Source organism: Xenopus laevis, chromosome 8L (genome assembly GCF_017654675.1).
Source record: "Xenopus laevis strain J_2021 chromosome 8L, Xenopus_laevis_v10.1, whole genome shotgun sequence".
NCBI classification, from domain to species: domain Eukaryota; kingdom Metazoa; phylum Chordata; class Amphibia; order Anura; family Pipidae; genus Xenopus; species Xenopus laevis.
This window is the reverse complement of record NC_054385.1, coordinates 117843405-117855292: the sequence shown is the minus strand read 5'-3', so window position 1 is coordinate 117855292 and position 11888 is coordinate 117843405. Positions and strand designations below refer to the sequence as shown.

Here is an 11888-nt window from a genome sequence, read left to right as displayed (position 1 = left end):
GCCAGCAGTCTGCATACAGGGTACATTTTATTTTAAGATAATTGAACACACAACAAGGTTAGTGTTAAAGGAGAAGGAAAGCTACGGTGGCATTTTATTGCCAATAGATTAGCTGCAATAGTGCAAGCTAGAATGCTATATTTATTCTGTAGAATGTTTTACCATACCTGAGTAAAAAGCTCTAGAAACTCTCTGTTTGTTTAGGACAGGAGCTGCAGTATAAATGTGGTGTGACATCACTTCCTGCCTGAGTCTCTCCCTGCTCTGGGCTCAGATTACAGTAGAGAAGGGAGGGGGGGGGGAGAGGAGCAAACTGAGCATGCTCTTGCCCAGGGCAATGAGGTTTAAGATGAAAACAGGAAGTCTGATACAGAAGCCCATGTGTACACAATAGAAGGAAAGAAATGTGGTGTTTCTTTTGACAGGGGACTCAGAGCAGCACTACTTTGAGGGTTTACTGGTATATTTAGGTGGACCTTTCTGATAAGGCTTACTTAGTTTTAACCTTTCCTTCTCCTTTAATAGTCATCTATAGACCGTTGTCACACTGAGCATACAATGTAGTAGCAGAAGCCCTGTAGCCAAAACCAGCTCCACCCATACACCATAGGTACCATGCATTGGACACAGATGCTTTGATCTTGCCTAAATCTATTTCTTTTACTGGATTAAAAATATAAACAATCCAATCAATGTAAATAAATGTAATTAAATGACTGGGAAGCAGCCAAAGCTTGCAATGCCGCAGTTGTTGTGGCGGTTCCTTGCCATTTTAATGTAGCCTTCATCCCCAAAGGATGTTCCCCAGCTGCAAGTAAGAAAAGAAAAGATGAATGTTAATGGTTACAATTAGTGCTTATTATTAATAAAGTGTAATAAAAATTACATTTGGATCTATTTTGTGTCTTCCACCGGGGTTATTCATCAAGTGCAACCCTGGATTAGTCATCTGCACAAAGAAGTCAAGAGCCAAGTCAACTAACTGAATGCATTTATTTTCACTCACCACTTTCATTAGCAAGAAGCAAATTCTATCCATTACATTTAAAGGCAAAACAGCTCATTGACAAACCAATGCCAGCTGATATTTGCAATATCCAGTTGCAGTATTTAATGCAGATTTTGTTTTCCCCAGAATCCCAGGTCTATTGCAGGTACCTGCTAAGTAACACCTACCGCAAATTAGAGGCTGATTTTCATGAATTATCATCATTAATAACCAGTTTTATTGGTGTAAGGCATTTGTGTCCTACTAAATCAACATTTCAATGACATACATACAGATACAGGTTGGCGGGAGTTTCAGTGCATCTTTATTGGGAGCTCCCCCTTGGTGGGGGGAACTATTTTAATATGCTGGCTCCCATATGCAATAAAAGACATTAATACAATTTGCGCAGCGCATATTTATCAGCAAATGATTGCATTGTCTGTGCTTTTTCTCTGAACGCTGAAATACTGTGCCCATCTTACAGTTTTTTGTGAATTCGCATTGTGCAAAAAACATTCACAAATGAGATGGGTGTTTGTGACTCTGCGAGGTCGTGCACGAAAATAGCGTTGAGAGTAATTTAAATTCTTTTTGTGAATATTTTTTCAGACACCAAAGTTCTAGCGTAAGTCAAATGCTGAGTGTGTGCATAAATTGTAATGTCCTCCGCTTACCCTGGTGGTCTAGCGGTTTTTCCCCTTGCATGAGGGGGTGCCCACCATGCCTTCTGCAGGGACGCCCACCGCATGCGTTCTCTCTCTTGCAGTGCCGGTTCCTCCGCACGCTCCCTTAGTTATGCGCAGGCGAGATGAGGTCATCGCGCATGGCGCAAAATCTTAACTATTTAAAGGGACCTTTTTGAATTTCTTGCTGCCCGTTGTTAGGTTCAATTAGCCTTGTTCCTGGGTGTGTTATTCTTAGTGAATACTATTGATCCTTTGTGTATTGACCCTTGCCTGCCTGTTTACTAATCTGACTTCTCCAATCCTGATCCTGCCTGTGTGTGACTACTCTGATCTCTCCAATCCTGATCCTTTGCCTGTTCTCCGACTATCCTACGCTCTCCAATCCGATTCTCTGCTTGTGCTGGCCCGGCCTGCCTGTTCCTGGTGGTTTTCTTCCAGTATCCTGGTGAGACGATTGTGCCCCTTTGCTAGTCCAGAACCGTTTAGCTTAGCTCCTCTCTCAATTAAGACCTGCCGGCATCAGATTAGCCGAGGGCACCAGGTTTAAAAATATACAACCATATATAACCAAATAATGTAATGTACAAATTATTCTGCACTCCTCAAAGTTTATAAATAAGCCTCACTAAGTTTGCCCAGGAGCAGTAACCCATAGCAACCAAAGAGATGTTTGTTTTTAAACAGGTGAACAGTAAATGCTACCTCCTATTTGGTTGCTATGAGTCACTGCTCCTGGGCAAACTTAGTGCCTTTAATTACATAACCCCCTAGTGTCTTTTAAACATTTTCTGCAGTCATGTAGTCTGTTATCTGGTTGCTAGGGTCCCTCTTACCCTAACAGCCAGGCTATTGTTACCGAGAAGATGAACAAGAGAGGGTACAGTATATCTAGAAATATAAGTAATAAAACGTTATAATGACAACACAATTCTAGCCTCAGAATGAATCTGCTTTTTTAAACTTAAAGGAGAACCAAACCCTTAATTAAAAAAAACTCTACCCTACATAGACCCCCCAGCCTTGGTGTTACCCTTGGTAAATACCCCTAACTCTTTACTTATCCCTCGATGCAGATTCAGGGCATCGGAGTTTACGGGCGCCATCTTCTTCTCTTCGGAAATCCTAGGGTCTTCTTCTGGCACTTCGGCAATTTACGGCACTTTTGGCACACGCGCAGTTGTCATGAACCAGAAAATTGCTACAACTAAGCATGTGCCGATATGCCGCTCTCATTCCGAAGATTACCAAAGAGAAGAAGATGGCGCCCATGAACTTTGATGCCTTGAATCTGCACCAAGGGGTAAGTAAAGAGTTAGGGGCGCTCACCAGGGGTAGCAGCTAGGCTGGGGGGTCGCAAGGAGGGTGGTCTATGTAGGGCAGGAGTTTTTATATTTAAGGGTTTGGTTCTCCTTTAAAGGAGAACTAAACCCCCTTGCTAATAAAAACCCCTACCCTCCATAGTCCCTGCTCCCCCAGGTGTTAACAAAAGTAAATGCCCAATAGCCAGTAATTACCCCTACTTGCAGAGTCTGCACAGTGGAGCTAACGGGCTCCATCTTCCAGCGCTTCGATAATCTTCGGGTCTTCTTCCGGCGCTTCGGGAATTTCCATCACTTTTGGCGCATGGTTTGTAACAAACCAGAAAACTGTTCCAACTGCGCATGCAGCGATACGGTGCTTACATACTGATGATTACCAAAGTGCTGAAGATGGCGCCCGTGAGCTCTGCTGAGCAACGAGGGGTAATTACTGGCTATGGGGCATTTACTTGTATGAACATCTGTGCTGGGGGAGTAGGGAGGGGGGACCATGGAGGGTAGGGGTTTTTATTAGCAGGGGTTTAGTTCTCCTTTAAGGTGACCATAGGTGCACAGATAATATTGTAGAAAACTAATTTTCATATGATTTTCGTTGCATATATGCTGGAGAAGAGGCAAATGATATCGGCAGAAGACTTGGATATTGTCCATCTGGCTGGGCAGAAAATTTTGATCAGGAGCCTTTGAAGGCACCCGAACATCGCCCATTGTTAGTGCTGAATTGTCAGATACAGGTAGAATTTTATTGCATCCCCGTCAAGCTGCCATGACATGACTACAGCAGCTTTATAAAAAAAATTACTTTTTTTAGCCTGAGTTTTTGGAGTCCTATTTTCTTTCTTGGCATTATAACAAGCCATAGACTATATGACTTTACCTGTTCTTGACCAGCCAGTACTCCACTCCATCTTCTGCTCCATATCCAACTACAAGAACTGAATGGTCAATTGTGGAGCCACCGCAGTTTGGGTCATAATAAACACCTGGAACCACACAAACAATATTGTAGCAGCAGTTCAGAACAGAAGATGGGTCTTTCACACCCTGGTGGCTGGAGGAATGTATTCACCTTAATCTTCACCTTTAATTTAGTTTATTTTTAACTGAAAAAATGATGCATAGGTGTATTGATATAGACATCTACGTCACATACCACTTTTATACATTCGGAATGTCTTTCTGCTGCCTTCTATGGCCACAGACACTGGCCCCATTAGTCCAACCACTTGCTTAAGGGTTGCTTCATTACCATAAGGCAACTGTCTGTAAGAGGTGCAGCGAGGAGCTTTCTTCACTGGAGTGTAGGAGCATTTACCATCCTGTTAAATAGAAAGAAACGTGTATACCATTCTGTATACCTTCTATTTTGTTGACCAAATAGTCACATAGACTATAGACACATTCATAACAATATGAATACACCAGAAGTTAATATTTAAAGCTCAATTATGTTTCTTTTGCATGCATTTGTGGTTCTACATATCTAAAGCATAAGTACCTTTCCTTGGTATGGGTAAATAGACTCCAACTCAATACCGTTGTCGATGATGTATCTGAAGGAGGAAACCGCCCATCCCCCTTTACAGCCATTATTTCCATAGTTCTGTGAGCAGTCCAGTAGGTTCTGTACACTGAGTGACTCCAACTTTCCTGTTCTCTTCCTCATATTTTGACACTCCATTGCTCCTATGCTGCTGAATGCCCAGCTAGACATGCATGACCCCTATAATTAACATACTGGTCATTTATATTGGTGCATTTTAATTACAAAGCATCAGTATAGTCTGCACCAATTTTTATTAAGAAAACAAGTGGGGAGAGGTAGGAAGAAGCCTTTTCATAAGGGTTTATAGTCTAACAACATAAATACAACTGGTAGGCAACCATGATAAAAGCTGAGAAAATTGGTCTTATATATATATTTTTATTAAAATGTATTTTAAGATTGATTTTAATAGTGATTTTTTTGGAGGTGGTGAGAATTATAGAGCATGTATGTGGTTGTGTTAGGGGAAGGAAATATAGTATAATGCCATATTGATGATTCTTTTAGATAATGTTATAAAGGAAGGGAGAGGTCTTACAAGATCATATAGTTGATATATTATTGGAAATCAGAGATAAACCAGATGTAGAGAAACACATTTGAGGTTCATAGGTTCGTGCATCTGATAAAGCAGAAGGGGCTGAAGAGATTATTGGGGGAAATGGTGATACACAATGCTTTGATTAGATGGCAATTTAGCATACAACATGCAAACAAAAATCGGGTAGGGGGATAGTAAGAATGAATAGTAGATAACTACTGGAACACAAAAATTGGAAAAGGGTTGGAGAAGATACTGAACGCTAGATCATTAAATTATTACAAAGCAAGAATGGATTAACTAAAAACCCTTCCAATCTTGTAGGCAATAATGAAAAATATATAGTGCTCATTTTACTTGGGCTAAAAATTCATATTATCTTTAAAAAAATGCCCCCTTTTATTGGAGCTTCCTATAGTCCCTGTATGTGTTAAAAATGAGGGGTGAATGTGTTCTAACAGTCCCTGCCTGAAGAACAGTAGTAGGGGAATAGCCAATCACAGCCCTGCAGTCACACAAGACAGGCTTCAGTTCCCTATCAGGTCAGCCTAGTTGCTGATTGGATCCTCTCTTACAGTGCTGTGAAGAAATAAAGCAGATAGGTGTGACTAGTAGGGTTTTGGAAAACATACGTTTTTTAAGCAAAGTCCTTCTATATTTAGAATTGTATCATGCACTGGCACATTCTTGTTAGTCACACAATATGTCTCCTTAAGCACCCTAGTCAGACTTAAGATCTGTTCTATGGGTAAACATCTGCACTTTAGTCTGGGAATATATTAGAAATGGCATGGCTAAATATTATCTTGCTGATCAATTGCAGCCAATCATTTACATTTACAGGTTATCAAGCTAAATATTTTACTGCCTGCTAGGTTTTACCAGATTTTGGAAAACTTTCCCCCAGTTACATTGCTTTTTAGTGTAAAAATTGTTAAGGCAGGAGAACAAGAAACGTTATACCTCAGTAGCACTCTAATAATATTCTCCTACAGTCAGTACTTACTTGGTCCTTCACACTGGTCACACAGTTCTTGTTCCTCCAGTCTATTGATTCTGGGGGAGTGGACTTTGATATTTCTACTGGAAGACCCGTAGTATTGGCAATTTCTGAAGGTCTGAAATTCATTTGTTTGTCAGTCATCTCCTCAGCAGTCTGGAAGACAGGAGGATATGTAGTTTATTATTGTGTTATACTTCTCATTGTAGACCTGATTCAGTTGATAATGGTTACTCCAGGTGAATAATCATCAGTGATGCTTCCTCAGATTTCAAGGCTTGTCTCACCTTCCTGGGGGTCTATTGTTTAACAGTAGCCCCAGCCTCCCAAACTGAGATATATTCCTGGAAATGAGTCTTCGGCACTAAAGAGATCACTTACCAATAGTGTCAGGAGGACCATCATATTAACATAGTTCTTCAAGGGTTGAAGACTATATACTTAAATTGTTTAATATTTAAATGTACATGGAAAATGTCAGTGTAAACTTCACAATTAATAAAAGATATTCAAGCTCTACTTCAGCTCTACTGTGTAAAGCAGTGATCCCCAGTGGATCAAGAGCGACATGTTGCTCACCAACCCCTTGGATGTTGGTCTCAGAGGCCTCAAAGGAGTTGTTTATTTTTGAATTCTTGGCTTGGAGGCAAGTATTGATTGTATAAAAAACAGGTGTCTTGCCAAACAGAGTCTCCTGTATTTTGCCAGTCTACATAGAGGCTTCCAAATGGCCAATCAAAGCCCTTATTTGGCACCCCCCCAAAACTTTTGGTCCCCAAATTTTTACAATTATATATGGCTCACGGGTGAAGAAAACTTCAGAACCCCTGGTGTAATGTAACAACAGCATCATATAATAATAAACACAGCTTAAAGGAGAACTAAACCCCCAAACTAATGAAAGCCCCTACCCTCCATAGTCCCCCCTCCCTGTCCCCCCCGCACAGGTGTTAATACCTGTAAATGCCCCTAAGTTTTTAATTACCCCTCGATGCAGAGTCAGCACTGTGGAGCTCACGGGCGCTATCTTCACCGATTCGGGAATCTTTGGGTCCATTCGGCAATTCCCGCGGCTGTCGGCGTGTGTGCAGTTGTTCGGGACCGGAAAATTGCTACAACTGCGCATGCGTCAAAACGCTGCTTACTTACTGAAGACTCCCGAATCTGTGAAGATGGCACCTGTGAGCGCCACTGCGCTGACTCTGCATCGAGGGGTAATTAAAGACTTAGGGGCATTTACAGGTATTAACACCTGTGCGAGGGGAAACAGGGCGGGGGGAATATGGAGGGTAGGGGTTAGGGCAGGGATCAAAAACACTGTATCCAAAAGGATGTGAGGATATCCAAAAATAAAGAAACAAATGTAAAAAGTAGAAAAATGTATTCATGTCCTAATAAATTTTTCTACTTTTTACATTTGTTTCTTTATTTTTGGAGATCTTCACATCCTTTTGGATACAGTGTTTTTGGTCTTCGCACCTTGGGACTGAGGTGAACTGTGAGTGTATGCTCCTTTATTATTTCTACCATATTTTTGTATTTTCATTTAATAGTTATTTGTTGAGTGGTACCATAGATATTTGCTGTCATATGGCAGTAGCACAAACCTAAGTATTTTCAGGGATTTCATTAGTTTTGGGGTTTAGTTCTCTTTAAGCTCTCCAAATGCTATAACCATATTGTATTTATTATTATTGTGATGAATAGCTGAAAAATTACATTTATTGTTATATTTACAATTTCCTTATAAAGGCAAGCTTTACTATGGGTTGATGAGCCACTTATGTTGATCATGATCTTGTAAAATTAGTGGAACTGGGTGTCTTTATGTATCTCTCCTCCTCTACTTCCCTACTCTTGTTACAAGAAACCTTGTTCTGAAATGGAAGGGTTCCCTCTTCTTCAATAAACATGCGCCTGAACATCTCCAACGTCTACCAAACTTTTTTAATATTCAGAAGGGGAACTTATAAAATGGTCTAATCAATGGTGAGACTATCATTCCTTGTTTGCACATAGCTGAAAAAGCGATATATGTTTGAGTTCTATGTTTTTTTCAGTTAGGCTCAATTTGAAGAACTATATTGTAGGTTTATGGATGTAGGTAATCAGTAATACTTGAAATATTGTTCTTCAAAAAAAAAAAAAAAAAGGATGTTTCTCACCATATCACCCAGATGGTTCATTCCAACTTCATAGGTGTGAAGTCCCATGGAATATTCTAGGTTATGAAGCATGATAAATTTCAAGGTGTCCTCCCAGATTAAACGTCTCACAAGTTCTTCTCCCTGTTACATTTCAAACATAGTTTACAGCAACTGTTGAACACTTTACAGGAAGCCTACATGGTTTGGTGTGGGATCAAGGTGGACAGAATAAGTGATACCACTAGTGAGACTCTAATTAATCAAAGGCTAAGTTAGATTTGTGTTTCATTTTCTCTTAGACCTTGGGTTTGTCTTTTTATTTTCCTATCCACTGCCCCGCTATCTGTTTGTCCCTCAGAGAAGGGACAGTGGTAAAAAGACAAACATACACTTCTGCACATTGATAAAACTAAAGGTGGCACAGATAGTATAGTACTGAATGATCGCATTGTAAAGTGTAAGGCCACCACTCTTAGATGCAGGATTCCCCCTAAGAACCTAGGCCCCAATGACTGTCGAAATATATAAGTATGTGTTAAAGGAAAACTATACCCCCCAAACAATGTAGGTTTCTATAAAAAGATATTGCATAGAACAGCTCTTATGCAACTCTGCTTCATGTAAAGAAACTGTTTTCATAATAATATACTTTTTTAGTAGTATGTGCCATTGGGTAATTCTAAATAGAAAATGGCCATTTTAAAAAATAAGGGCCATCCCCTGGGATCGTTAGATTTACGGTGCACACAAACAAACCAAACATGTTAGGTCACATGAGCCAATTAACAGACAGAGTTGTGTTTTTTGCTTCCTCACTTCTTCCTGTTACAGTACAAATTTATCTCAATATTTTCAGCTACAAATTCCAATCAAATCCACTCGGGTTTTTTTACTCTTATTTATTATTACATCTTCCCGAAAATTTGCTTTGGGGGAAAAAAATCAGATTTTCGGGATTTTTTTCAGATTTTTCCTCAGATTTTCACGATTTTTCTGGATTTTTCACCTGCAAATTCTGATTTTGTATGCCTTTTGCCCGAAAACGTTGGGGTATTGCACGAAACCCAGCGCACATCAAAAAATCATTGGGACTTCTCCCATTGACTTATATGCAACCTCCACAGGTCTGAGATGCTGAATTTTCAGATTCAGACTTTTCCATCCTCGGGATTTAATAAATTTGTGATTTTTTTTAAAAGTCAGATTTTATAAAAAAAAATCACACATTTGTTGTGATTTTTGCATTCGGAGTTTAGTAAATAACCCCCTTAGAGTTGCAGTATTTCTGGTCAGGTGATCTCTGAGGCAGCACACAGACCATCATGAAATGGTGGCTCAAGGCGAGAGATGTAAAAGGACAATATTTACTTAAATGAATATTCCAGTTTGGTAAGATTCTTTAATATGTCCCTTAATATAATATAAACTATCTGTTGCTTAAATATTCATTTTGGGGTAAAGGTTTCCTTTAAATAATATAGTAACAAACCGGTATTTCAGGAATCACTCCAGGTTGGTGCATAAAATGTATTAAATAGACTTTCTGTGTGATTTTATACCATTATGAAAATCCGTTTCTCTGTTTCTAGCTGCGCCAGAGATCCTTACCTCGTTCTTATAGAGTTTCTTGTGTGTCTTCACCCACAGTCGCCAGTGGTTGTCTAAGCCAGGATCTGGCTCACAATGAGCAGTGAGTAGCAAGGCAAAGAGTCCAATGAAGCACTGCCTATAGAATCCCATTGTATGTCACTGCAAAAGAAGAAAAATGTGTGGTACACCTTGATAGTGTCAAAAAGGTTGAGTTTGCAAATGCAAAATACACATTACATTCCTGTAAATATGCTCTGTAAGGAGTGAAACACCCTGCTATTCTAATCTAAATAAACTATAACAGTCATATTTTGGAACCTCCTCTTCTGCTGCATTGTCTCCTTCCTAATGGGTCAGCACTGCATTTTGGGGACTACTGTCTTAGGGCAGAGACACACGGTCAGATTCGGGGAGATTAGTCACCTGGCGACAAATCTCCTCTTCTTCAGGCGACTAATCTCCCCGAACTGCCTACCCTGCCTTCCCGCCAGCTAGAATGGAAATCACCGGCACTCGGATCAATTTGTTTTCTGAAGTCGCCTGAAGTTGCATCACGAGGAAACTTCGGGTGACTTGGGAAAATGAAGCGCTCCGAGTGCCATTCTGCCGGTGATATAGATTCTAGCGGCGGGAGTCAATTCAGGGAGATTAGTCGCCTCGAAGAAGAGGAGATTTTTGCTGGGCGACTAATATCTCCGAATCTAACCGTGTGTCTCTGCCCTTGCAGTATTTAATTAAACAGCTAGCAAATACTGAAAAAGGTTTCCTATAAGAAATGTTGCCAGAATGTAAAGGTTATTTCCAAATGAAACAATGGAAAAAAATCATTGTGGAACATCAAACATCTTCTAGGCTCCAAGAACATAATGGCTAAGGTTAGTAATATATATATATAATACACAAAAGCCATGAATATCTTGTAAATGATATCCTTATAAACGGTGAGTTCTGATGCCATCAGTTATAAACGGTGAGTTCTGATGTCATTTCTGTCACATGACTCACCGAAATTTGTGTATTATAATAAATAAAGTACCCCCAGTTGCAAAATATGAGGATATTAGAAGTTACCTTGGAGTTCCATGACCTGTATAAAAACACTCGGCCTTCGGCCTCGTGTTTTTATATGGTCATGAAACTCCTCGGTAACTTATAATATCCTTATATTTTACAAAAGGGGGTACTTTATTCACTATATATAATACACAAGAACCATGAATATCCAGTAAATTATATCCTTATAAACGGTGAGTAGTGATGTCATCAGTTATAAAAGGTGAGTAGTGATGTCATTTTTGTCACATGACTCCTAAAATTTGTGTATTATAATAAATAAAGTACCCCTTATGAGGATATTAGAAGTAACCTCGGAGTTCCATGAACTGTATAAAAGTATATGTCATACTTCCATGACCTGTATAAAAATATGGTCATGGAACTCCTCGGTGACTTATAATATCCTTATATTTTACAATAGGGGGTACTTTATTCACTATATACCTTCAAGCTGGTTCAGGCACATTCAACCCTATCCCTCAGCCAATTGAATCATTCTGCCTTACATACATACACTAACGGTGAATTACAAAGCACAAAGCTGCCATTGTTGAAGCTTCTCATTTATATTTACCTCTAAGGATGAATCCAGAAGACAGCAGTGAGAATATCTGTAGGATGAAAAGAATCTCCAGACTTGAGGGGAGATGGTTCTTTCAGTTTGAAGCCTGTCACCTCTCCTTTATAATAACTGTAGTGGGTGGTTCAGTCTAGAATACTGTAAGATCCAATGGGTGGTGAAAATAACAAATGAATAAAGTGATATCATATCATTAAATTATTTCCAAATTCAGTGCAGCTCACCCTCCCCCGCCCTGCCTTTGAAAGTTCCGCCAGCTTTGCTTTATCACAAATTCCACAATTTTAATAGCACTTGAATTTTTTTTTTTTCAGATGCACTTGCTTTGTTCAGTGGGCAAAAATATTTAACAAACGTTCCAACTATTAAATCTGGGAGGATATGGGATGGTGATAACTGTAAATACCCTTTCACTGTGTTAAAAGTGTTAAA

General features: G+C 39.6%; 1 protein-coding gene across 1 annotated transcript; it reads right to left on the bottom strand.

Annotated features, from left to right (window-relative positions):
* Positions 1-506: 506 nt before the first annotated feature.
* LOC398927 (cathepsin S) lies at positions 507-11566 on the bottom strand. The gene is made up of 8 exons (XM_018228757.2): positions 11451-11566; positions 9839-9979; positions 8249-8371; positions 6090-6239; positions 4495-4719; positions 4150-4315; positions 3874-3979; positions 507-808 (listed from the first exon to the last, which is right to left on the bottom strand). The coding sequence occupies exons 2-8, from the start codon at positions 9968-9970 to the stop codon at positions 709-711; spliced, it is 1002 nt and encodes a 333-aa protein (XP_018084246.1). The 5' UTR covers positions 9971-9979; positions 11451-11566; the 3' UTR covers positions 507-708.
* Positions 11567-11888: the final 322 nt, after the last annotated feature.

What these genes read in the sequence shown, in the direction of transcription:
- LOC398927 (XM_018228757.2), bottom strand. Translation starts at nt 9,970, where the DNA reads ATGGGATTCTATAGGCAGTGCTTCATTGGACTCTTTGCCTTGCTACTC. An exon ending in TGAACCATCTGGGTGATATG is followed by an intron (nt 6,240 to 8,248) that starts GTGAGAAACATC and finishes CCTGTCTTCCAG; the next exon opens with ACTGCTGAGGAGATGACTGA. An exon ending in TGACCAGTGTGAAGGACCAA is followed by an intron (nt 4,720 to 6,089) that starts GTAAGTACTGAC and finishes TGTTAATTATAG; the next exon opens with GGGTCATGCATGTCTAGCTG.